Source organism: Oncorhynchus mykiss, chromosome 7 (genome assembly GCF_013265735.2).
Source record: "Oncorhynchus mykiss isolate Arlee chromosome 7, USDA_OmykA_1.1, whole genome shotgun sequence".
In the NCBI taxonomy this organism is placed as follows: domain Eukaryota; kingdom Metazoa; phylum Chordata; class Actinopteri; order Salmoniformes; family Salmonidae; genus Oncorhynchus; species Oncorhynchus mykiss.
The window spans coordinates 37,467,747-37,494,091 of record NC_048571.1 but is presented as its reverse complement, the minus strand read 5'-3'; the positions used below and the strand labels follow the sequence as shown (position 1 = coordinate 37,494,091).

Genomic DNA, 26,345 nt, shown 5'->3' with positions numbered 1-26,345 from the left:
ACCAGCACATACTGTACACATAACCAACACAACTCCAGCACAGAGTACCAGACTAAATACTACACACACCACTAAACACTACACACTACAGTACAGACTAAACACCAGTGCACACACTACAGCACCATAGATACATAATTTGACGAGGAATAGGATGAGGACAAGGAATAGGTAGAGGACAAGGAATAGGTGGGGGACGAGGAATAGGTGGAGGACGAGGAATAGGTGGAGGACGAGGAATAGTTGGGGGACAAGGAAGATGGTGGAGGACGAGGAATAGGTGGAGGACGAGGAATAGGTGGAGGACAAGGAATAGGTAGAGGACAAGGAATAGGTGGGGGACAAGGAAGATGGTGGAGGACGAGGAATAGGTGGAGGACGAGGAATAGGTGGGGGACAAGGAAGATGGTGGAGGACGAGGAATAGGTGGAGGATGAGGAATAGGTGGAGGACAAGGAATAGGTGGGGGTCAAGGAAGATGGTGGAGGACGAGGAATAGGTGGAGGACGAGGAATAGGTGGGGGACAAGGAAGATGGTGGAGGACGAGGAATCGGTGGAGGACGAGGAATAGGTGGAGGACGAAGAATTGGTGGAGGACTAGGAATAGGTGGAGGACGAAGAATTAGTGGAGGACGAGGAATAGGTGGAGAATGAGGAAGCAAAAGAAAGAGAAAGAAAAGAGAGAGCAACAGGAAAGAAGGAAGGATAGCAGGATGTGACAGTTTGGCCAGGATTGAAAGGCAGGTGCAGAAGATGAGTCAGTTATATTGGTGTTCAAATACTGCTTGTGCTCTCTTCAGGTAAATGATATGCTTGCCATAGAGTCTTGCCAACAGAAAATGTACATAAAGGCTTTATGGACAAAATATTTTCCTGGACATTATAATTCTAAAATAACAAAAAGTCTTCCCTTTTCTTTAACATGTTCTACTAATTTATTAGTTATGTGCAAAAACATTTATACAATTACATTTCGGGATAGTATTTTGGACAATATTGCAATATTATTTTTGTGCTAGTCAGCTGTACCTGCACCAAAATTACAGTATTTTTCCTTCATAGCTTGTTCTTCATCTTCTTTTTACATAGTGAGCCATGACAGATCAAAACTCATTTTGTCATGCTCTCTCTTGTCCCTCTGCAGCAGACATATGGTGAGAAATACGTTTGGAACATCAAATCACAGTATTGAATCGCAACAGACATAGAATCAGGAGAACCGTGAAAATCATAATACATATCATATTGGCACCTTAGTGTCGTGATAATATTGTGTCGAGAGGTCCCTAGCAATTCCCAGCACTACTATTTATCCTCTGATTTCAGGCAATACACCATATCTATTATTATTACATACTGCATCTATCTTAATAAAAACCTAGAGACTTGTATATGTCTGTCTAATACGGATTTTAGAAATGATTTCCAATCTCTTCTGTATTTATTGTGTGTATTTCAAAAGGTACAGTGCTTTCCGTCTGGCTTAGCAGGGTCATCATTTCAGCTGTGGACCACTGACTTTTTTCTCTCTAATACATTCAATGCGTGTCTGAATTAATGCATTACAAGGCACGATGGTAGAGATATTAAAAAATGACAGAAACTAATCCTAATAGCCCAGTCACATCTGTAGCCAGCCGTACACGGGCACTCGCATGCACACACACACACACACACACACAAACACACAAACAAAATACAAACACAAACACACCGAGAAACACATACACACACACACACACACACACACACACACACAGGGTTCGGCCTGACCCTGAGCACTCCCGTGTGCAGTATGAGTTATGATATTTGGTGTCTCTGGGATTACACTTTAATATTTCATTACATGCACAAAATCGTCCTCTATATATCTCTCCCAGGTGTGTCACTATTAATCACCAACAACATTGTGAAAACCCAAGGCTGTCTAATAACTCAGACCACCTAGGTACACACACATAGTACACACATTCTTCAGCACCTATTGGCACCCATTGGTAGATGGCAACAACATCAAAGTGAATATCACTTCGAGCATGATGAAGTTAATCACTCTTTGGATGGTATATCAATAGAAGATTCAGGCGTCCTTCCTAACTCAGTTGCTGGAGAGGAAAGAAACCACTCTGGGATTTCGCCAATGGTGATTTACTTAACAGTTACAGAGTTTAATGGCTGTGATAGGAAAAACCTGAAGAAGGATCAACAACATTGTAGTTACTCCACAATACTAACCTAAATGACAGAGTGAAGAAGGAAGCTGGTACAGAATAATGCATCCTGCTTGCATTATAGGCACTAAAGTAATACAGAAAACAAAGTGGAAAAGAAACACACTTTTTGTCCTGGATACAAAGTGTTATGCTTGGGGCAAATCCACACATTACTGAATACCACTCTTCATATTTGCAAGCATGGTGGTGGCTTCATCATGTTATAGGTATGCTTTTCATCAATAAGGACGGGCGTTTTTTAGGATAAAAATAAATGGAATATAGCTAAGCACTGGCAAAATCCTAGAGGACAACCTGGTTCAGTCTTCTTTCCAACAGACACAGGGAGACAAATTCACCTTTCAGCAGGACAATAACTTATAATAAAGGCCCAAATATACACTAGAGTTTAGCGCTGGGTGGTATTTTACGTTATACCGGTATTTATGCACGGTTTGGGTTTTTACTTTACCTTCTATAATGGTATTTGAATGTTTGGTTTGTTAAATGTGATTCGCCATGTCCATTTTTATAGTTTACTTCGCTACTTGAGTCATCTCTCTCCGCTCTCTCTCCATGCTGCTTTCCACACAGACTTAGCCCCGCACCCATCACATAAGGAGCACATTTGTTGTACCTCAACCACAAGACACTTGCTTTCAGTATGAATGGTCAATGCAGCACATGCAACAATGTTCATGACAATGTTGCTGTTTTCACTTTGTTTCTTAACCCTTGTGTTGCCTTAAGGATAAAAACACTATGTTTAATGGCAGAGAATACCCTCCAAATGATGTTCTTTTCATCTTGAAATTGCATGACTTTTCCTGGAGTGACAACAACATTGGAAAAAGTGAAACATCTTCTTTGTTCATATTTCCATGACAGCTGTACACCACCAGGGTACAAATATTGTCTTAGGGTCATTTTTGACCCGGCAGTTATAAGATCATTTACACACCACAAAAAAACACAAAGACACACACAGACACACACACACAATGAGAAATTGAGATGGTGTGCTACTGATTGAACTCAGCCAGCAGCTCCTGAAGAGGGTGGCACAGTTAGAAAGAAAGATCATGGGTGGCACAGTTAGAAATAACAAGCCTGAGCTCCCCCCTGCACTCCTCACAACAAGGGGGAGAGAGGTCTTCTTATCAAAGTTTGACTTCACCCCCACCCCCACTCTAGTTTCTTACCTCCCAAAGTGGAACAAGAATGTGGTCCTCCTGAGCACACTGCACAAAACGGCTGAGATCAGTGATCGTGAGGACAGGAAGCCAGCCATCATCCTGGACTACAACCACAACAAAGGAAGCATGGACAACCTGGACAAGGCGATTGGAACGTACAGCTGCAGGAGGATGACTGCCCGGTGGCCCCTGGTCATCTTCCATAACATCATTGATGTGTCCTCATTCAATGCCTTCGTGATATGGAACAAGATCAACCCTACCTGGATGCCTGATAAGTGGAACAAGAGGAGGGTGTTTCTGGAGCAGCTGGGAAAAGATACTTGTAACCCCACATATTAAAAGATGCAGCCACTGCAGCACTTGTGAAAGCTGTTCAGGGGGCTGGATCTTGATCTGATTCACCTGAGGCTGCAGCTGGTGCAAAGAAGGACTGTAAAACAAATACTATGTGCTGCACGTGAGAAATACATCTGCAAAGTCCATGCACACACACTTGCTTACTGTCCTACATGTGCAAAATAGATTTAGGGTAAAAAATTCAATTAAGATGCTTTATTTTAGGGGTTTAGTGAAGGAGGGTAATTTTTTACAGACTACACAAGGGGAGTATACATACTACACAAGGGTTAATATAAATCCACATGTGTTCTACAATTACACTATTAGTTTGTGTTTCTTACATCTGCAAACAGTATAGTTGGTCTTTTCTTAGCAAGTTGGGCCTAAATTGTGTTCGCATCTAATGCTAATCGCTAGTTAGCTAGCTAGCTAATGAATGTACTGAGTCAGAGCAAACGTAATTAGCTATACGGCTTGATAATACCAGTGATGGTGTAGACCTAAATCATTATGTTGTTTGTGCAACAGTATCTTCTAAATCGAAGAGGAATACACAAAGCGTGAATATGTTAGCTACATAAAGTATCTAAGTCAAAACATTCAGTTTAACCAAAGATTATAGGGTCCTCTACGAAGCACTTTGGTTCCTACTATGTCAGAGTAACTCCTCCCAGGCATTTTGATTAATCTACATGGCAGTGTAGAATGATCTCAAACGATTGCAGAAAATGCTAACATTTTGGGTTGAAGTTGAATTGTGCAGTATAAAACAAATCAAAATGAAGTCACTTAGAATGTATGTTCTGCCACCGTAGAGTCATGCACTACTCATAAAGCAAATGTTGGATGTTTATTATTCAAAAACATAAAATACCATATAATACCGTCATACCATCAATTTTTTTTACATACCGTGAAATTATATTTTGGCCATATCACCCAGCCCTACAATAATTAGTTACCAAGATTACATTAAATGTTCCTGAGTGGCCTAGTTACACTTTTGATTTAAATCAGCTTGAAAATCTAGGGCAAAACTTGAAAATGGCTGTCTAGCATTGATCAACAACCAACTTGACAGAGGTTGAAGAATTTAAAAAAGAATAACGGGCAAATATTGTACAATCCAGGTATTGCAAAGCTCTTAGAGACTTACCCAAAAGGGCTCACAGCTCTAATCGCTGCCAAAGGTGATTCTAACATATACAGTGCCTTGCGAAAGTATTCGGCCCCCTTGAACTTTGCGACCTTTTGCCACATTTCAGGCTTCAAACATAAAGATATAAAACTGTATTTTTTTGTGAAGAATCAACAACAAGTGGGACACAATCATGAAGTGGAACGACATTTATTGGATATTTCAAACTTTTTTAACAAATCAAAAACTGAAAAATTGGGCGTGCAAAATGATTCAGCCCCCTTAAGTTAAGTTTGTAGCGCCACCTTTTGCTGCGATTACAGCTGTAAGTCGCTTGGGGTATGTCTCTATCAGTTTTGCACATCGAGAGACTGAAATGTTTTCCCATTCCTCCTTGCAAAACAGCTCGAGCTCAGTGAGGTTGGATGGAGAGCATTTGTGAACAGTAGTTTTCAGTTCTTTCCACAGATTCTCGATTGGATTCAGGTCTGGACTTTGACTTGGCCATTCTAACACCTGGATATGTTTATTTTTGAACATTGTAGATTTTGCTTTATGTTTTGGATCATTGTCTTGTTGGAAGACAAATCTCCGTCCCAGTCTCAGGTCTTTTGCAGACTCCATCAGGTTTTCTTCCAGAATGGTCCTGTATTTGGCTCCATCCATCTTCCCATCAATTTTAACCATCTTCCCTGTCCCTGCTGAAGAAAAGCAGGCCCAAACCATGATGCTGCCACCACCATGTTTGACAGTGGGGATGGTGTGTTCAGGGTGATGAGCTGTGTTGCTTTTACGCCAAACATAACGTTTTGCATTGTTGCCAAAAAGTTCAATTTTGGTTTCATCTGACCAGAGCACCTTCTTCCACATGTTTGGTGTGTCTCCCAGGTGTCTTGTGGCAAACTTTAAACAACACTTTTTATGGATATCTTTAAGAAATGGCTTTCTTCTTGCCACTCTTCCAAAAAGGCCAGATTTGTGCAATATACGACTGATTGTTGTCCTATGGACAGAGTCTCCCACCTCAGCTGTAGATCTCTGCAGTTCATCCAGAGTGATCATGGGCCTCTTGGCTGCATCTCTGATCAGTCTTCTCCTTGTATGAGCTGAAAGTTTAGAGGGACGGCCAGGTCTTGGTAGATTTGCAGTGGTCTGATACTCCTTCCATTTAAATATTATCGCTTGCACAGTGCTCCTTGGGATGTTTAAAGCTTGGGAAATCTTTTTGTATCCAAATCCGGCTTTAAACTTCTTCACAACAGTATCTCGGACCTGCCTGGTGTGTTCCTTGTTCTTCATGATGCTCTCTGCGCTTTTGACGGACCTCTGAGACTATCACAGTGCAGGTGCATTTATACGGAGACTTGATTACACACAGGTTGATTGTATTTATCATCATTAGTCATTTAGGTCAACATTGGATCATTCAGAGATCCTCACTGAACTTCTGGAGAGAGTTTGCTGCACTGAAAGTAAAGGGGCTGAATAATTTTGCACGCCCAATTTATCAGTTTTTGATTTGTTAAAAAAGTTTGAAATATCCAATAAATGTCGTTCCACTTCATGATTGTGTCCCACTTGTTGTTGATTCTTCACAAAAAAATACAGTTTTATATCTTTATGTTTGAAGCCTGAAATGTGGCAAAAGGTCGCAAAGTTCAACGGGGCCGAATACTTTCGCAAGGCACTGTATGATCTCAGGGGGTTGAATATGAACACTTATCTTTTAATTAAGATATATTCGTGTTATATTTTCCATAAAAACAATAAAAAAATATATTATTTTCCTTCCACTTTGACCTTAGGAAGTATTTTTAGAAAATCTTTGATGAAAAATTTCAATTAAATCAATTTGAATCCCATCTTGTAACACAACAAAATGTTGAAAAAGTCAAGAAGGTTGAATATTTTCTGAAGGCACTGTACAAGTAACTAAGATAAAAACCAACAAGAGTGGTGCTAAGACGATCAGTGCCAACCAGTCCTTCCGTCCCTTATGATGTGATCTATTTCATAGCCTTCCTCAGAGCTATAGAGGGGAACACATTTATTCACTGCTCACATTTCACATCTCAGCCACGACTGGGGACCTCTCTAACTGGAGCATCAGAGCAATCTAAAGTAGGGCTGACCCCTTCATCTGCTGAACACCCTACACACTACACTCCCAATCTAAAGTAGGGCTGACCACTTCATCTGCTGAACACCCTACACTCCCAATCTAAAGTAGGGATGACCACTTTATCTGCTGAACACCCTACACACTACACTCCCAATCTAAAGTAGGGCTGACCACTTCATCTGCTAAAGACAATAAACTCCCCTCCTTCGGCATTATTAGATACATGCAAAGAGGCACTTAAAAGAGACACCACTACGATGAAGGCAGACTCACCACACAGAGTTAACATAAGTGATGATGATGATGAGGATGCCTCTTATAGTCCTAACTCTTCTCTTCTGTATTGTGGGGACACTCTCCCTCTTTCTTTTTCTTCCTATCTAGTTCTCTCTCCCCTCTACCTCCATCTGCCTCCCTCCCTCTCTCCTCCTCTCTCTCTGCAGGTGCATTCTAAAGGCAGATGTGGTGTGGTGGTTGTGATGGATAGTGGACCACCAGGAGGAGAGGCTCACAGGGCATGACAAACCCTGCTATAATGTCCCCTTTATCGGTTCCCGCAAAGTGTTCATTTTCTCCACTGCCATTACGCCTGTGATACCTCAATGGTAATTGCAGTGTAATAAATACACTCTTTGTCTACCCCCCTCGCACCCTGACAACAGAGGCACAGTATATGCGAGCGTTTCCTCATTTTCCATGGCTTTCCATGCCTTAGCGTCGGTAATATATTTCTCTTTTGGCCTATTCATTTCCAGTGTGCTCTGCTGGTTGCGTGGTGATATATAGCTGTATCTGTCACACAGATTATTACTTGGGATGAGTGTATTGCCCAGGATATTCTGAAATGGATTCCTTTTTAGACATTATCATCTACTCTGAATTTTTTTTCCTGACATTTTTTCTTTTCGGGGAGCAGTCACATATGCTGAATAATTACACAAACACAATGCCATTGTGATGCTCAGTCACCCATCCATTGAGCAAGGAATGTGTGTGTCAAATTAAATCAAATTTTATTGGTTACATGCACCGTATACAACAGGTGTAGACTTTACCGTGAAATGCTTACTCACCCAACAATGCAGATTTAAAAAGTGAGAAATATATATATATATATATATATATATATATATATATAAAAGAAGGAAATAGTAACACAATAAAATAACAATAGCAAGGCTATAATAGCACAAGCATTTTGCTACACTCGCATTTACATCTGCTAACCATGTGTATGTGACCTTTGATTTGATTAGATGATTTGAAGTCAATTCAATGTGCAGGGGTACAAGGTAATTGAGGTAATACAGTATGTACATGTAGGTAGGGGTAAAAGTGACTAGGCAATCAGGATATATAATAAACAGAGTACCAGCAGTGTGTGTGAAGAGTGTCGAAGAGTGACTGTGTGTGTGTGTGTGTGTGTGTGTGTGTGTGTGTGTGTGTGTGTGTGTGTCTGTGTGTGTGTGTGTGTGTGTGTGTGTGTGTGTGTGTGGTCTCAATATGCATGTCTGTGTCTGTGTTGTGTGTATGTGAGCGTACGTTGTGTGTGTGTGTGTGTGTGTGTACATGCATGCGTGTGTGTGTTGGAGTGTCAGTGTAGTATGTGTGAGTGTGTGGCTAGAGTCTAGTGATTGTGCATAGAGCCAGTGCAAGAGATTCAGTGCAAATAAAAATGTAAATAATAAAGGGGTTCAATGTAAATAGTCCGGGTAGGCATTTGATGAACTGTTCTGCGGTCTTATGATTTGGGGGTAAAAGCTGTTTAGGAGACTTTGGTACCAGACTAGGCGCTCCAGTATAGTTTGCCGGGTGGCTGGAGTCTTTGACAATTTCTAGGGCCTTCCTAGGTGCCTGCCACCTGGGCCGTACGCACCCTCTGTAAGCGCCTTGCGTTCAGATGCCGTGCAGCCAGTCAAGATGCTCTCATTGGTGCAGCTGTAGAACTTTGTCGTGCCTTCTTCACAACTGTGTTGGCATGTTTGGACCATGATAGGTCCTTAGCGATGTGGACACCGAGCAACTTGAAGCTCTCGACCTGCTCCACTACAGACGCGTCGATTTCAATGGGGATGTGTTCAGCCCTCCGTTTCCTGTAGTCCACGATAAGCTTGTTTGCCTTGCCCACATTGAGGGAGAAGTTGTTGTCCTGACACCACACTGCCAGGTCTCTGACCTCCTCCCAAAAAGCTGTTTCATCGTCGTCGTCGGTGATCTGGACTGTTATCAGGCCTGTGTGTCTGTGTGGGGTATGTGAGTGAATTGAAATGCCAGGCATGTGCTAGCTACACCACACATGGGACCAGAGTAGACTAGCTAGACACGGCAGGTTTCAGGCATCCTTACGTCGTCTTGGCATCAGCATTTGTTGGCCATTCTGGCGGAGACTAGTCCTGGAAGCACCCCTCCACCACCACACCTTCACCACTACCAGGCTGGCCCCAGTACAGAGAAGACCCCTCCCCGATGGACAGAGAGAGAAGGGCGTCCTGGAGGAGTAGGGCAGCAGCTGGCTATGGTCAGCTCCAGAGCAGGCTGGCACCATGTACTGTAGGGCACCATACACCCAGACCTGGCCAATCCAAACAGGCTGAGGTCTGATCTGGAGCCCAGTGCTCTTGTTCTGCCTCTTCTCTCCCCACCCTACTGGGAGGCAGGAAGGCAGTAGGGTGGGGAGAGGAGATACCGAATAAGATCACAGAGAGCAACCATTAACACCACCAATGATGGCAGCCCCTCCTCCCCTCACCATCCGATCCGTAGTCCAACCATAGTGTCTGATAGTTAATGACCTGAGGTGTGCCCCCCTGTGGACGTATGGGAGAGAGTTGTGAGGAGTGTCCAGATCAGGCCAGATAGATGGATGGATCAGAAGCCATCTAATTTAACAACCATGGCCCACCAGCAGAGAGCCTGAACAGATGGGGCTCATTTTTTTTTAGAAGAAGTGAAGAAGAAGTAGACCAGGACTCCCCAGGAGGAACCAGAGCACTGGCAGAGAGGGAGGGGAGGTGGGGGAAGCACGAGGGGTGGGGGAGAGAGGGCAGGGTAGAAGGGGAATGGAGGGAAGAAATATGAGGGTTAGGGAGGAAGGTAGGAGCGGAGGGGAGGCAGGGGGAGAGAAGAGGAGAGGGGAAGAAAAGAGAGAGGAGAGGTGAGAAGAGGAAGAAACGAGAGGAGAGAAGGATAAGACAGGAGAGAGATAATAAGTGTGAGGAGAGAAGAGTTGAGTTTGAGGAAAGGAGAAGAGAAGAGAGGAGAGGTCGAACCAGAGCACTGGTAAAAGTTGGTTGTGATACAATTCCATAGGACATTTTCTGCAGATGGTATGCTGTCCATCTCATTTACTGTAATACTCCATAGATACTTCCAGTCGGAATGAGAAATATGTTTGCAGTGTTCTTGATCTTAATGGAAATTGGTTCAAGTTTTTTTTTAAAGTTTTATGTACAAACAACAACACATGTATTTGCTTGCTACACTACAATGAATCCACAATGCTAAGGCTGTGTGTCCAACCAGCCAGAGGTCTGAAGGAGGCCTTGAGATCAATGAATAGAACATTCTGGCATGTCTGAAATTATTGATAACCTCCTGGTTGTATCTCTAGACAATCCAAAAGAAAACCACAGAAAATATTTAGCACCATAGCCAAGGTATTTTGTACTCGTTGTAAGAAAGGTAATTGGTAGTCTGCAATGAGTAATATAAAAACAGTAGTTTGTCATAGCCTAAATGTTGATACAAATGTCAAAAACTTAATTGGGACGGAAATTAATAATTGTAGGTAGGCCAAATGTTAAAATAAAATAAAAATCCTGGTGGCTATAGTTTGATCTGGGCAATGGGAATTAATGCTGTTTCAGAGGGAATACAGTAGCTATGATAAATATACACTAGGCATAGATAGATACTTACTCATCTGGTATACCAGTAATGTGATTGCTTTTTTCATCATGCAACAGATTACACAACAGATTATGGGTTAGTGAACATAGAATATCATTTGACAGATTAGGGGACCTATTGTGGATGATTCTGTGCCTTGAAAATAGACCGGACGACTGCCAGTCATACACTCATACATACCTACCTACCTACCTACCTACCTACCTACCTACCTACCTACCTACCTACCTACCTACCTACCAACCACCACCACACACACTAACGTAAGCACGCACGCACGTACGCACGCACGCACGCACACACACACACACACACACACACACACACACACACACACAAACACACACACACACACACACACACACACCCTTCCCCTTCTACCCTGCCCTCTCTCCCCCTCAGAGAGAGCCATATGACCTGGCAGGGAGAGGAACAGTTCTACTCTAGTGGCTGGCTCAGGTGTCTGACTGACAATAGAATGAGCACATGCTTCAGAAGGAGAGGTTGGAACCAAAATTACTTTTCAATTGTTTGGTTCTGAACAGAAGCATTCTTTTTTTCATTCTGTTCCACTGTTCTGACCAGCAAAATAAAGTTCTGAACCGTTTAATCTCAAAACAAGTAACGGTTTATATTGTTCCTTTCTGTTCCTTTTTAAACCTCTGAATTATTATTATTTGTTTTACATTTAGATCAACATTACATTACTTCACCAATCAGTGCAGATATAGGAGCTTTCTATGGAGTGGGCAAGCTGTAGTTGTATACACGCATTGAACTGAGATATGCTCCCAATCAAAGGACCTGAGAATGAATCTAGTACTGAAAGCATAAACTACAGCTAGCTAGCACTGCAGTGCATAAAATGTGGTGAGTAGTTGACTCAAAGAGAGAGAAAGACAATAGTTTAACAGTTTTTAACAAATACATTTCTTCCAAAATTAAGGAGATGAGAGAGAGATTTCATAGTATATATTTTTTCACATTCACTTACTTAGCTAGCATTGACTGCAGCTAGCTAGTTTAGCCTACTCAAACACCCGGCTCAAACAGAGAGGGATGTTATGTTAGCTAGCTGGCTATGGCTATCCAACACTGGAACTCTTCCAAGTCAAGGTAAGCTTTTGGTTTTATAAATGTATTGACAACGGGGCCAGCCGGTGTAACTGCTAAACTGCACTGAAGTCCACAAGCGAAGGGAAAAGGTGAGAGCACGTAGATAGATGCGAGAAAGAATTAAATACAAGACTCTGTTACTATGGTGGGAGACTACAATGTGGTTTTTAATACCTCAATGGACCGTAAAGGAAATCCCTACAAACTATCACCCTCGTGCACTTAAGGAAATCACGAATATCATGGATATATTGGAACAAGTATGGAGGCTTAAATATCCTGACCTAGTGAGATATACATGACGAAAGCTCAATCAAGCTAATCGTCTTGAATACATTCTTATGTCATTCTCGATAGCACCAAAAGTTTAAAAAGTGTTGATAGGGGACAGAATGGGGTCGGACCATCAAATAATGTATCAAAGTCTATTGGGTGACCTACTTGTTTTTAACCACAACAAAATAATGTATTACTTACTTTTTCCGACATAACATTCACTGCATTTGAAAAGTATGAGAAGAATGGGAGAAACTCCCCAATAAACAGGCTACGTTACAGTCTTATTCTAAAATGGACTAAATGTTTTTTCCCCCTCATCAATCTACACACAATACCCAATAATGACAAAGTGAAAACAGATTTTTAGAAATGTGAGCAAATGTATAAAAAATAATGAAATACCTTATTTTACATAAGTATTCAGACCCTTTGCTATGAGACTCGAAATTGACCTCAGGTGCATCCTGTTTCCATTGATCATCCTTGAGATGATCTTGATTGGAGTCCGCCTATAGTAAATTCTATTGATTGGACATGATTTGGAAAGGCACAAACCTGTCATATAAAGTCCCACAGTTGACAGTGCATGTCAGGGCAAAACCAAGCCATGAGGTCGAAGGAATTGTCCGTAGAGCTCCGAGACAGGATTGTGTTGAGGGACAGATCTGGGGCAGGGTACCAAAACATTTCAGCAGCATTGAAGGTCCCCAAGAACACAGTGGCCTCCTCTTAAATGGAAGAATTTTGGAACCACCAAGACTCTTCCAAGAGCTGGTCTAACTGAGCAATCGGGGGAGAAGGGCCTTGGTCAGGGAGGTGACCAAGAACCAGATGGTCACTTTGACAGAGCTCCAGAGCTCCAGAGTTCCTCTGTGGAGATGGGAGTACCTTCCAGATGGACAACCATCTCTGCAGCACTACACCAATCAGGCCGTCATAGTACAGCGGCCAGACAGAAGACAGTCCTCAGTAAAAGGCACATGATAGCCCGCTTTGAGTTTGCCAAAAGACCATGAGAAACAAGATTCTCTGGTCTGATGAAACTCTTTGGCCTGAATGCCAAGCATCACGTCTGGAGGAAACCTGGCACCATCCCTACAGTGAAGAATGGTGGAAGCAGCATCATACTGTGGAGATATTTTTCAGTGGCAGGGACTGGGAGGCTAGTCAGGGTCGAGGGAAAGATGAACGGAGCAAAGTACAGAGAGATCCTTGATGAAAACCTGCTCTAGAGTGCTCAGGACCTCAGACTCCATCCTAATCAGACATGTTTTTTCATGGACAACACATTGGATATAATATAAAAGGAAAAATCTGAGAAACCAGGCCCGGGATTCATACTGTAGCTGACTTTGAAAAGGCTTTTGATAAAGTATGACTAGAATTTATATATAAATGCCTGGAATATTTCAATTCTGGAGAATATCTTATACAATGGGCTAAAGTTATGTATAGTGAAATAGTAAATAGTAAATAATGGAAAGTATTAAACTGTCAAGAGAAGTAAAACAAGGTTGTCCACTATTGGCATATCTATTTAATATGGCCATAGAAATCTTAGCTATTAAAATCAGATCCAACAATAATATCATGGGGCTAGAAATTCAGGGCTTAAAAACAAAGGTGTAACTGTACGCTGATGATCCATGTTTTCTTTTGCATCCACAATTTGGATCCCTCCACAGCCTCATAGAGGATCTAGGTAATTCTTACAACCAAATCATGATAAGTGCATTTTATTTTGCATTGATCACAAAAAATATATATTTTTACATTACCGTGTAGTTTACCAATAAAAAAGTCTGACGGTGAAGTGTACATAATCGGTGTTCATATCCCAAAAGAAAGAAATTATATCACTACAATAAATTGTAATAGAAAGTTAGCAAAATTGATCAAATCTTGCTACCATGGAAAGGAAAACACCTGTCTATTTGCGCAAAAATCACACTGATTAACTATTTAGCCACACCCCTTGTTACCTACTTGCTTATGGCCTTGCCTACACCTAGCGACTTGTTTTTAAAATTCTATTAGCAAAAAATATTCAATTTGATTTGGAACGGTAAGCCAGGCAAAAAAAATGTAAAAGTCCTATTTAAATAATGAATATGAAATCAGAGGGCAGAAATTATTTAATATTTAAGCATTAGACCTCTCACTAAAAGCTTCAGTCACAAAAAAGTTAGATTTAAATTTCTCTAGCAGATTAGTAAGAATGTCTCACACCATGTTCAAGAATGGCCTTTTTCTCTTTATTCAGATTACAACCTATTTGAAAATATCCAAAATATCGAGATCAGAAAGTTGGTTGTTTAATCCAGTTTAATCCACCTAAAATACAACTTTTACATTACATGAATGAAGCCGGACTTCAACAAATATTATTGACTAAGAAAACACATGATATTTGGGGGAAAAAAAAAAAAATGATAATCTTTGTAAACTATATAATTAATAGGACTGGTTGAAGTCGGAAGTTTACATAAACTTAGGTTGGAGTCATTAAAACTTGTTTTTCAACCACTCCACAAATTTCTTGTTAACAAACTATAGTTTTGACATGTGGGTTAGGACATCTACTTTGTGCATGACACAAGTAATTTTTCCAACAATTGTTTACAGACAGATTATTTCACTTATAATTCACTGTATCACAATTCCAGTGGGTCAGAAGTTTGCATACACTAAAATTATGTCATTGCTTTAGAAGCTTCTGATAGGCTAATTGACATAATTTCAGTCAATTGGAGGTGTACCTGTGGATGTATTTCAGGACCTACCTTCAAACTCTGTGCCTCTTTGCTTGACACCATGGGAAAATCAAAATAAATCAGCCAAGACCTCACATTGGGAGCAATTTCCAAACGCCTGAAGGTACCACGTTCATCTGCACAAACAATAGTACGCAAGTATAAACACCATGGGACCACGCAGCCATCATACCGCTCAGGAAGAAGATGCATTCTGTCTCCTAGAGATGAACGTACTTTGGTGTGAAAAGTGCAAATAATTTCCAGAACAACAGCAAAGGACCTTGTGACGATGCTGGAGGAAACCGGTACAAAAGTATCTATATCCACAGTAAAATTATTCCTATTTCGACATAACCTGAAAGGCCGCTCAGCAAGGAAGAAGCCACTGCTTCAAAACTGCCATAAAAAAAAGCCAGACTACGGTTTGCAACTGCAAAATAGTTGGGAAGAGATTTTCGATCTACCGATTTGATGGCACATGGAACTGATACACAAAACGAAGCCAGATTCAAAACCTAGAGTTTTTCTATTCAAATTAATATAAAAAATTCTTGCAACCAATAGAATGTTATATATATGGGGGGATACAACCATCCCAGCTCTGAAAATTTTGAGAGAATGATGAGAGAATCATTAGATAATTTGCTTTGGTACTGTCCATATGTAGCTTGTTTTTGGTTACAGGTTCAGGAATGGATAAAGAATTGCAACGTTTACCTGGAGCTAACTCTGTAAATAGCAAAAATGTTTATCTTTAATTTACAATCTGTAGAAACTATGAGAATAGAAAGGTTCAGAACTTTTGTGAAACATCACAGCACAGCTGAAAAATACATGGCAAATAGAAATCAAAACTAGATGGTGTTCAGAGATAGACGGGAAGGGTTGAGTGGAGTTGAATGGTGGGACTACAAAATACAATGTGTCTATAAAATGTATATACTGTAGGTTCATAACTTTTGTGAAACAGCACAGTTGAACTGGATGGTCTTCAGATAGATGGGAGGGATTGAGGGTAGCTGAAGGATGGGACTAAAAACAAAAAAAGGAGAACTCTTGTCAAATATACTGTGTCCATAAATATAAAGAATGCATAAGCTGGAAGTAGAAGTCTAAGTGTTGTTTTCCATTACTGTATTCCAATTTGTGGAGGGGTGGTAGGGTTAGGGGAAAATAATAAAGGAAAATATATATTTTTTTTAAATACAGTATATACAGTGCATTCGGAAAATATTCAGATCCCTTGACTTTTGTATAAATGTATAAAAATATGTCAACTTGTAAGGGATTTCTTCCATTGACGGAGAGGCGGACCAAAGCGCAGCGTGGTCATTTTGACTCATGTTTTAATAAATCACTTCACATGAACAAACTAACAAACTAACAAAAACCAGAAACGTGAAAACCCAAAACAGCCCTATCTGGTGCAAAACACAGAGACAGGAACAATCACCCACAAACACACAGTGACACCCAGGCTACCTAAGTATGATTCTCAATCAGAGACAACTAATGACACCTGCCTCTGATTGAGAACCATACTAGGCCGAAACATAGAAAAACAAACATAGACTGCCCACCCCAACTCACGCCCTGACCATACTAAATAATGACTAAACAAAGGAAATAAAGGTCAGAACGTGACAGTACCCCCCCCCCCCCCCCCCCCCACCCCCCCCCCCCAAAGGTGCGGACTCCGGCCGCAAAACCTTAACCTATAGGGGAGGGTCTGGGTGGGCGTCTGTCCGTGGTGGCGGCTCTGGCGCGGGAAGCGGACCCCACTTCACCATTGTCTTAGTCCACCTTATTGTCCGCCTCCGGCTTTCTAACCATGGCCACCCCTCTCAATGACCCCACTGGACAGAGGGGCAGCTCGGGACAGAGGGGCAGAAGCTCTGGACAGCGGGGGGGGCAGCTCGGGACAGAGGGGCAGGGGCTCTGGCGCCTCTGGGCTGAGGGGCTCCGGCAGCAGCGCCGGACAGGCGGGAGGCTCCGGCTGCAGCGCCGGACAGGTGGGAGGCTCCGGCAGCAGGGCCGGACAGGCGGGAGGCTCCGGCAGCAGCGCCGGACAGGCGGGAGGCTCCGGCAGCAGCGCCGGACAGGCGGGAGACTCCGGCAGCAGCGCCGGACAGGCGGGAGACTCCGGCAGCAGCGCCGGACAGGCGGGAGACTCCGGCAGCAGCGCCGGACAGGCGGGAGACTCCGGCAGCACCGCCGGACAGGCGGGAGACTCCGGCTGCGCTGGAGAGGAGGGAGCACCTGTAGGGATGAGACGGAGAGACAGCCTGGTGCGGGGGGCTGCCACCGGAGGGCTGGTGCGTGGAGGTGGAACCGGATAGACCGGGCCGTGCAGGCGCACTGGAGCTCTTGAGCACCGAGCCTGCCCAACCTTACCCGGTTGAATGGTCCCGGTCGCCCTGCCAGTGCGGCGAGGTGGAAGAGCCCGCACTGGGCTATGCAGGCGAACCGGGGACACCGTGCACAAGCTTGGTACCATGTAAGCCGGCCCAAGGAGACGCACTGGCGGCCAGATGCGTAGAGCCGGCTTCATGGCATTTGGCTTGACGCTCAATCTAGCCTGGCCGATACGCGGAGCTGTAATGTACCGCACCGGGCTATGCACCCGCACTGGAGACACAGTGCGCACCACAGCATAACACGGTGCCTGCCTGGTCTCTCTAGCCCGCCGGTAAGCACAGGGAGTTTGCACAGGTCTCCTACCTGGCATAGCCATACTCCCTGTTAGCCCCCCCCCCCCCCCCCCAATAATTTTTTGGGGCTGACTCTCGGGCTTCCATCCGCTCTGCCGTGCTAGTTCCTCATAATGCCGCCTCTCTGCTTTTGCTGCCTCCAGCTCGGCCTTGGGGCGGAAATATTCTCCTGGCTCTGCCCAGGGTCCTTTCCCATCTAGAATCTCCTCCCAAGTCCATTTCTCCAAGTAGTGCAGCCTCTCCCACTGCTGCTGCTGCTGCTCCTGCTGCTGCTGCCTCTGTTGCTTCTCCTGCTGCTGCTTTTTCCGTTGCCCGTTACCACGCCGCTTGGTCCTGTTGTGGTGGGTGATTCTGTAAGGCTCCGGGTGTCGTGGGTGTGGAGTCAAATGCAGGAGACAGAGAGTTCAATGCTGTGCGTCTTTTAATAGCACCAACGCTCCACAGGGTGCTCACAAAAGTTACGTTCCCAAACACAGGGAATCAAAATGTACAATGGAAAAAATCACGACCAGGCACTAACACGTACCTCTTACAACAGAGCCGAAGGTTACATTGAATTAATCCCGCACAACAACCAGGCGGGCCGGCTGTCTAATAAAGGCAAACCAATTAAACATAAACAGGTGCTACCACTAAACATACAAGGAGGGGGAGGAAAGACAATCAGTGGCAGCTAATAGGCCGGTGACGACGACCGCCGAGCGCCACCCACCCGGGAAGGGGAAACACCCTCGGTCGGACTCGTGACACAACTGAAATAACACATCTACATAAATATTCAGACCCTTTACTCAGGACTTTGTTGAAGCACCTTTTGCAGCGATTACAGCCTCAAGTTTTCTTGGGTCTTGAGTTTTCTTGGGTATGACACTACAAGCTTGGCACACCTGTAATTGGGGTGTTTCTCTGCCAGGTTGGATGGGGAGTGTCGCTGCACAGCTATTTTCATGTCTCTCCAGAGATGTTCGACAGGGTTCAAGTCCGGGCTCTGGCTGGGCCCCTGAAGGACCTTCAGAGACTTTTCCCGAAGCCACTCCTGCATTGTCTTGGCTGTGTGCTTAGGGTCGTTGTCCTGTTGGAAAGTAAAACTTGGCCCCAGGCTGAGGTCCTGAGTGCTCTGGAGCAGCACTTTTCTCTGTTCATCTTTCCCTCGATCCTGACTAGTCTCCCAGTCCCTGACATTGAAAAACTTCCCCACAGCATTGTACTGCCACCACCATGCTTCCCCATAGGGATTGTGCCAGGTTTCCTCCAGACGTGACACTTGGCATTCAGGCTTAAGAGTTTAATCTTGTTTCATCAGACCAAATAATCTTGTTTCTCATGGTCTGAGAGTCCTTTTGGTGCATTTTGGCAAACTCCAAGCGTGCTGTAATGTGCCTTTTACTGAGGAGTAGCTTCCGTCTAGCCACTGTACCATGCCTGATTGAGTGCTGCAGAGATGGTTGTACTTTTGGAAGGTTCTCCCGTCTCTACAGAGGAACTCTTGAGCTCTGTCAGGGTTCTTGTTCACCTTTCTGACCAAGGCCCTTCTCTCCCAATTGCTCAGTTTGGCGGGGCGGCCAGCTTTAGGAAGAGTCTTGGTGGTTCCAAACTTGGTGGTTCCAAACTGGAGGCCACTGTGTTCTTGGGGACGATATATATATATATATATATATATATATATATATATATATATATATATATTACTGTATATACTGAGGTCTGTAATTTTTATCATAGGTACACTTCAACTACGAGAGACGGAATCTAAAAAAAATCCAGAAAATCACATTGTATGATTTTGAAGTAATCAATTTCCATTTTATTGCATGACAAGCATAACTTGATATTTGGTGTAGAAACCTTTGTTTTGCAATTACAGAGATCATACGTTTCCTGTAGTTCTTAACCAGGTTTGCACACACTGCAGCAGGGATTTTGTCCCACTCCTCCATACAGACCTTATCCAGATCCTTTAGGTTTTGGGGCAATACAGACGTTCAGCTCCCTCCAAAGATTTTCTAGTTCAGGTCTGGAGACTGGCTAGGCCACTCCAGGACCTTGAGATGCTTCTTACGGAGCCACTCCTTAGTTGCCCTGGCTGCCCTGGCTGTGTGTTTCGGGTCGTTGTCATGCTTCAAGACCCAGCCACAACCCATCTTCAATGCTCTTACTGAGGGAAGGAGGTTGTTGGCCAGGATCTCACAATACATGGCCCCATCCATCCTCCCCTCAATACGGTGCAGTCGTCCTGTCCCCTTTGCAGAAAAGCATCCCCAAAGAATTATGTTTCCACCTCCATGCTTCACGGTTAGGATGGTGTTCTTGGGGATGTACTCATCCTTCTTCTTCCTCCAAACACGGCGAGTGGAGTTTAGACCAAAAAGCTCTATTTTTGTCTCATCAGACCACATGACCTTCTCCCATTCCTCCTCTGGATCATCCAGATGGTCATTGGCAAACTTCAGACGGGCCTGGACATGCGCTGGCTTGAGCAGGGGGACCTTGCGTGCGCTGCAGGATTTTAATCCATGACGGCGTAGTGTGTTACTAATGGTTTTCTTTGAGACTGTGGTCCCAGCTCTCTTCAGGTCATTGACCAGGTCCTGCCGTGTAGTTCTGGGCTGATCCCTCACCTTCCTCATGATCATCGATGCCCCACGAGGTGAGATCTTGCATGGAGTCCCAGACCGAGGGTGATTGACCGTCATCTTGAACTTCTTCCATTTTCTAATAATTGCACCAACAGTTGTTGCCTTCTCACCAAGCTGCTTGCATATTGTCCTGTAGCCCATCCCAGCCTTGTGCAGGTCTACAATTTTATCCCTGATGTTCTTACACCCTCTCTGATCCTGGCCATTGTGGAGAAGTTGAAGTCTGTTTGATTGAGTGTGTGGACAGGTGTCTTTTATACAGGTAACGAGTTCAAACGGGTGCAGTTAATACAGGTAATGTGGAGAACAGGAGGGCTTCGTAAAGAAAAATATTTTTTTTTCTCATTTTGTCTGTCATAGTTGAAAGGTACCTATGATGAAAATTACAGGCCTCTCTCATCTTTTTAAGTGGGAAAACTTGCACAATTGGTGGCTGACTAAATATGTTTTTGCCCCACTGTATATTTATAGATATAAATACTGAACAAAAATATAAACACATAATGCAACAATGTCAATAATTTTACTGAGTTACAGTTCATATAATGAAATCTGTCAATTGAAATAAATGAATTAGGCCACAATCTATGGATTTTACATGACTAGGCAGGGGCGCTGCCATGAGTGGGCCTGTGAGGGCCAGGCCCAGCCAATCAGAATGAGTTTTTCCCCACAGAAGGGCTTTTTTACAGACAGAAATACTCAGCTTCTACCCCCATACCATAAGACCCCTGAACAGCTCATCAAAGGGCTATCCAGACCCCTTTTTTATGCTGCTGCTACTCTCTGTTTATTTTCTATGCATAGTCACTTTAACTCTACCTACATGTACATATTACCTCAATTACCTTGACTAACCAGTGCCCCCACACATTGACTCTGTACCGGTACCCCCTGTATATAGCCTCACTATTGTTATTTTACTGCTGCTGTTTAATTATTTATTACTTTTATTTTACATTTTTTACTTATCTATATTTTACTTAACACTTATTTATTCGTCAAACTTCTTAAAGCATTATAGGTTAAGAGTTTGTAAGTAAGCATTTCACTGTAAGGTTGTATTAGGCGCATGTGACAAATAAAATTTGATTGGATTTGATTTGATTCAGTTCCATCAGCTGTCTGTGGCTGGTGGCTGGTGGCTGGTCTCAGATGATCCCACAGGTGAAGAAGCTGGATGTGGAGGTTCTGGGCTGGCGTGGTTACACGTGGCGTGCTGTTGTGAGGTCGGGTCGGACGTACTGCCAAATTCTCTAAAAATGACGTTGGAAGCGGCTTATGGTAAATAAACATTAACTTCTTTGACAAAAGCTTTATTGGACATTCCTGCAGTCAGCATGCCAAGTGCATGCTCCCTCAAAACTTGAGACATCTGTGGCATTGTGTTGTGTGACTGCACATTTTAGAGTGGCCTGTTATTGTACCCAGCACAAGGTGCACCTGTGTAATTATCATGCTATTTAATCAGCTTCTTGATAAGCCACACCTATCAGGTGGATGGATTTTCTTGGCAAAGAAGAAATGTTCACTAAAAGTGATGTAAACAAATTTGTGCACAACATTTGAAAGAAATAAGGTTTTTGTGTGTATGGAATATTTCTGGGATCTTTTATTTCACCTCATGAAACATAGGACCCACACTTTACATGTTGAATTTATATTTTTTGTCAGTGTATACAATATTAGATAGGCTATGTAACATAAAATGGTCATCAAAACGTAATAATAATAATCCGATTTTAATACTACTCATAAAAATATGACTAAAACATAATTCCATATCAGCTAACGGCGATGGGCCATTTTACATCCACCATGAAAATGTGTGATCATCCCTCTTCAACGCTGCGTAGTGCCTGGAGTCTAAACAATCTCTTTTTCACACATATTCTGCTTCTTTCCGGTCCTCCCTCCTTTTCTCTTTCTCTTTCTCTCTCTCTCTCTCTCTCTCTCTCTCTCTCTCTCTCTCTCTCTCTCTCTCTCTCTCTCTCTCTCTCTCTCTTCCCCCCCCCCCCCCTAATCTACAGGCCCATAGGCTTATAATAATAACTTGATTTCAACCTAGCAATTACTTAATGTTCTCTCTATACTATAAATGTCCTGAAGACATGTATTGGAATAGTGTTTCAAGACACATTATTACATTCTGGTTTTAACTCCAACATTAAGAGAAACCAATACAGTGGCAGTTGAGTTTACGCTGATGTGAGAGCAGAATACAGGTATAATTTATGACCAGTAAAATGTTTCCGTTTGTTTTCAAATCCTCAAAAGAACTAAGTGTCATCTGTCACAATAGTTGGCGTAACCTCAATCTGCCAGATGACAGGGTGTTTTTAACATCCCCAACATGTCTGAAAAGTCAACTGTAAACTTGTCTGTAAGCAGACACATACCCACACACACACGCACAAACACACACAGATACACACAGGGACGTAGGCACACAGACAGACGGGCAGGCACACACACGCACACACCCAAACTGCTGAAAATGATCGCCTCAGCCTCTTCTCACAGCCCTAGTAACACTAAGGTTTGTCACTTTGAAACAATTTATTCTGTTGGATTCCAGACTAAAAAGAAAGACTTGTTTTACACTTCATGGCTGCTTTTAAGTCGTTTTAAAAATAGCTAAAAAGCTACTGAGCTGTCGCCATGGCTACTAACGTTTGAGTGAGTCTGTTCTTTTTGTCTCTGATACATGTTTTCATGTGATGATAAACAAACACAATCATGAGAATTAGGGTAATATAATGTAAAATATACTGACATCAATATTACAAATAATGTTAAAATAATAAGAGAGTTTGAGGTGTGACATTTCAATATTCACAAGGTCACCAAAATGCATCTTTTCATACCTGCACACCCAAAAAAATGCAGGCCTGTTTGCGTGATGCACTGTATGTCTTATCTGGTTGAGAGGGGTTTGTTTTCCTAAAAGGTTTTATAGTAAGGTTGGTGCATAGGTCATGAGTCATGACCCTTCCTATGATGCAGATCACATGGTGAACTTGAGAGACTTGAGGTGTGACCCTTACTACTCATCCACAAGCACTTCTAACCAAACCTTCCATTGTACCTTTCTTCAAAAACATTGCCCCTCTATATGAATGAGTGGGTTTGATGGTTGATCACATGTAGACCATTCCTATGACCTAGGATTGAACGGTATTTATGGATCAAAGTGGCAAACAACATGTTTGTTCTATCCACAATAAAAAACAACTACTCCTCCCAAGTTCCAAGAATTTTCACGCAGTACATTCTATACTGCCTCTCACACATACACACACGCGCACACACACGTACACACACACACACACACACACACACACACACACACACACACACACACACACACACACACACACACACACACACACACACTGTAAATTCCAACTATAATAAACACACAAACTATTTGCTTAGTAAAACGATGTGAAGATAAAACAAGCCCAAGGCATTTTTAACTTCTGAAGAAATTTGAAGGAAGTTGCTGCCAGCGCAAATAGATAAATAGATAATGGCGGGATGCTTAAGTGGGGGGAAGGGAAACGCTCAGACGGAATAATTGAGTCAGCGAAGCGCGGGGCTGTGAGCCAGTAAGGATCTGGAGCTGTTTGTCTGCATGCTGCTTTACGGTTGAAAATCGGCCAAGCGAGCCTCCGCGCGTGGCAGGGTGTGTGCGGAAAAGTAATGCGCTCGCTCTTCCATTCCAGAGAAGCTCACCATTCTCCCGAACTGTTAAAAACACTATCCTCGGAAACATATGCTAATTAGTCATGAGATACAAGCAACTGTCAAAAAAATAAATAAATAATGAAAAAAAAAGTGGGGTTGAAAAGCGCGCTTATGTATCTGGACATCTCATCGCTTCTCACGTAGTAGCTGGACTGGACTGGCAGGTCACACAGGTGGAATGTCAAATAGTAGGTTATCCTCTTTGGTAGATTTTAGAGATGAGCCCGACCTAACATCTCTATTGGCTAAACGTTACTCGTCTATGAATGTATTTGAAAATGTTCTCGTGATGATGGGGTCCATTACCTTCTGAAAGTATTTTGATAAACACCATTTACAGACAACATGTTTGACATTTTACAAGAACATTAGTGAAGAACGGTGCAAAAACTTTCTGTTAATTCAATACGTTAAGGTTCAGTAGCCTAACCAGACGTTATCCGACTCGCTTACCTTTCGTAAAATCCACTGGGAGAGGATCACAATGGTCCAACCGAGTACCTTCATCGCAGCACACCTTCCGTTGCGGACCACCCTGACACTACGAGCCTCCTTGGGTTAACATACACACAGCAGCAACAGCAGGCAGGGAGCGCACACACAAAAAAATAAAAAAAAGTTTCGATATTAGCAGTTTCGGTATTTATCAGTCTATTTTACAGTGTTTTCGACACGAACAACTAGTTGCAGGCTTAGCTTCTCCGGTCCGTTTCGTTAGTGTGATGCATATCCATAGTTTAGAAGGATGGATGCTGACGGAAGTCGGGAAGTTTGCGCGCAGAGGCAAAGTCACCTTCGCAAGAAGAGAACGCATAGGCTACGAGAGTGAAGATCACGAGAGCATCTTCTGTTCCACTCAAAGCTAGAGAGGTTGCTGAGAAAATGTCGTTGGTTTGTTTGCGCGCTCTCTCTCTCTCTCTCTCTCTCTCTCTCTCTCTCTCTCTCTCTCTCTCTCTCTCTCTCTCCTCTCTCATTCTCTCTCGATTCGACAGGTAGCCTACCGTTTTACTTCTCCCTCACCTGTATGCAAATACAAAATACCAGCCTTGTGTAGCCAACTGAACTGGTGTGTGCTTTTTACAAATATATTCCCAGAACTGTCGGTAAAAGTTGGCATAAATCTGGAGGCGAAAGAACACTTCAACTATTAAAGGAGAGCCGCACACTCTAGGAGCTCAGATGCAATAATTGAATAACCTAATAACCAACGTTTCGACAGACAAGCTGTCTTCATCGGGGTATAATATATGTAATATATATGTCTGTCGAAACGATGGCGGTTAGGTTCTGCAGCTCTCCTTTAATGTTTCAAATTATATAATTTACACATTTATTTTGTTTGAATTGCACCCCCCAAATACTGGAAGAGGATGTTGGTTCACACTAGTTAGTCATCATGGGAGGTTATGGCCGAGATGATTGTTAGGCTGTGCACATTCGTTTTCTCGATGTTTGCAGTCAGCAGACCACACTATTCTAATTATCTCAGACCTTAGTCCTGCTTGACACTAGGCCACTCTACATGTCTGTAAACTATAGTTTTTATTCAAATGACACACTTACAATTACACATGGAAATAATAAAGCAAGCAAGCCAGTAGGGCTAATGTTAACATTCATATAAACATTTATACTTTAGGCTACTATGAGATCATTAGTTTGAGTAGAAAATGTGAGGTGAGAGAATTTTCTTTCCCTTTTGTCCCTTCAACCTTTTTTCCTTGTTATTCCTTTATTTCCTTGTTATTCCTTTATTTCCTTGTTATTCCTTTATTTCCTTGTTATTCCTTTATTTCCTTGTTCCTTGTTCACCATCACCTTGGCCTGCTGTCTGTCTTATGCACAACAGCCCATCCCTTTCTTTCTGTCTTTCTCAATTTCTCTTTCTAGTGTTATTGATCATGTACGTTTGGTTATCTCATGAAAAATAGGGAGAACAAAGAGTTTTTTGTCTAACTAAATTTGCCACCTTCTGAAATGCAATTCATTTGTAAGACAAAAATTCACGTTACGGGATGAAACCCCAAAATCTAACAAAAAAAAACTAAATTAAACACGTCTAGAAATGCAAATTTGGCACCTCAATCTTTAAAAAAAGGACAGATTTGACTGATTATTTATCTTTGTTCACAATTAACTAATGTGTAGTGAAGGCTATACAAAATTAGCAGTATCT

General features: G+C 42.7%; 1 protein-coding gene across 1 annotated transcript in view; it reads right to left on the bottom strand.

Annotated features, from left to right (window-relative positions):
- Positions 1-25,082, bottom strand: part of LOC110527699 (neurexophilin-2-like) — a 106,501-nt gene extending 81,419 nt beyond the window's left edge. The window contains exon 1 of the mRNA XM_021609154.2: positions 24,623-25,082. Coding sequence (XP_021464829.2) covers positions 24,623-24,676 — 54 coding nt within the window. The 5' untranslated portion in view covers positions 24,677-25,082. The remainder of the gene's footprint in view (positions 1-24,622) is intronic.
- Positions 25,083-26,345: the final 1,263 nt, after the last annotated feature.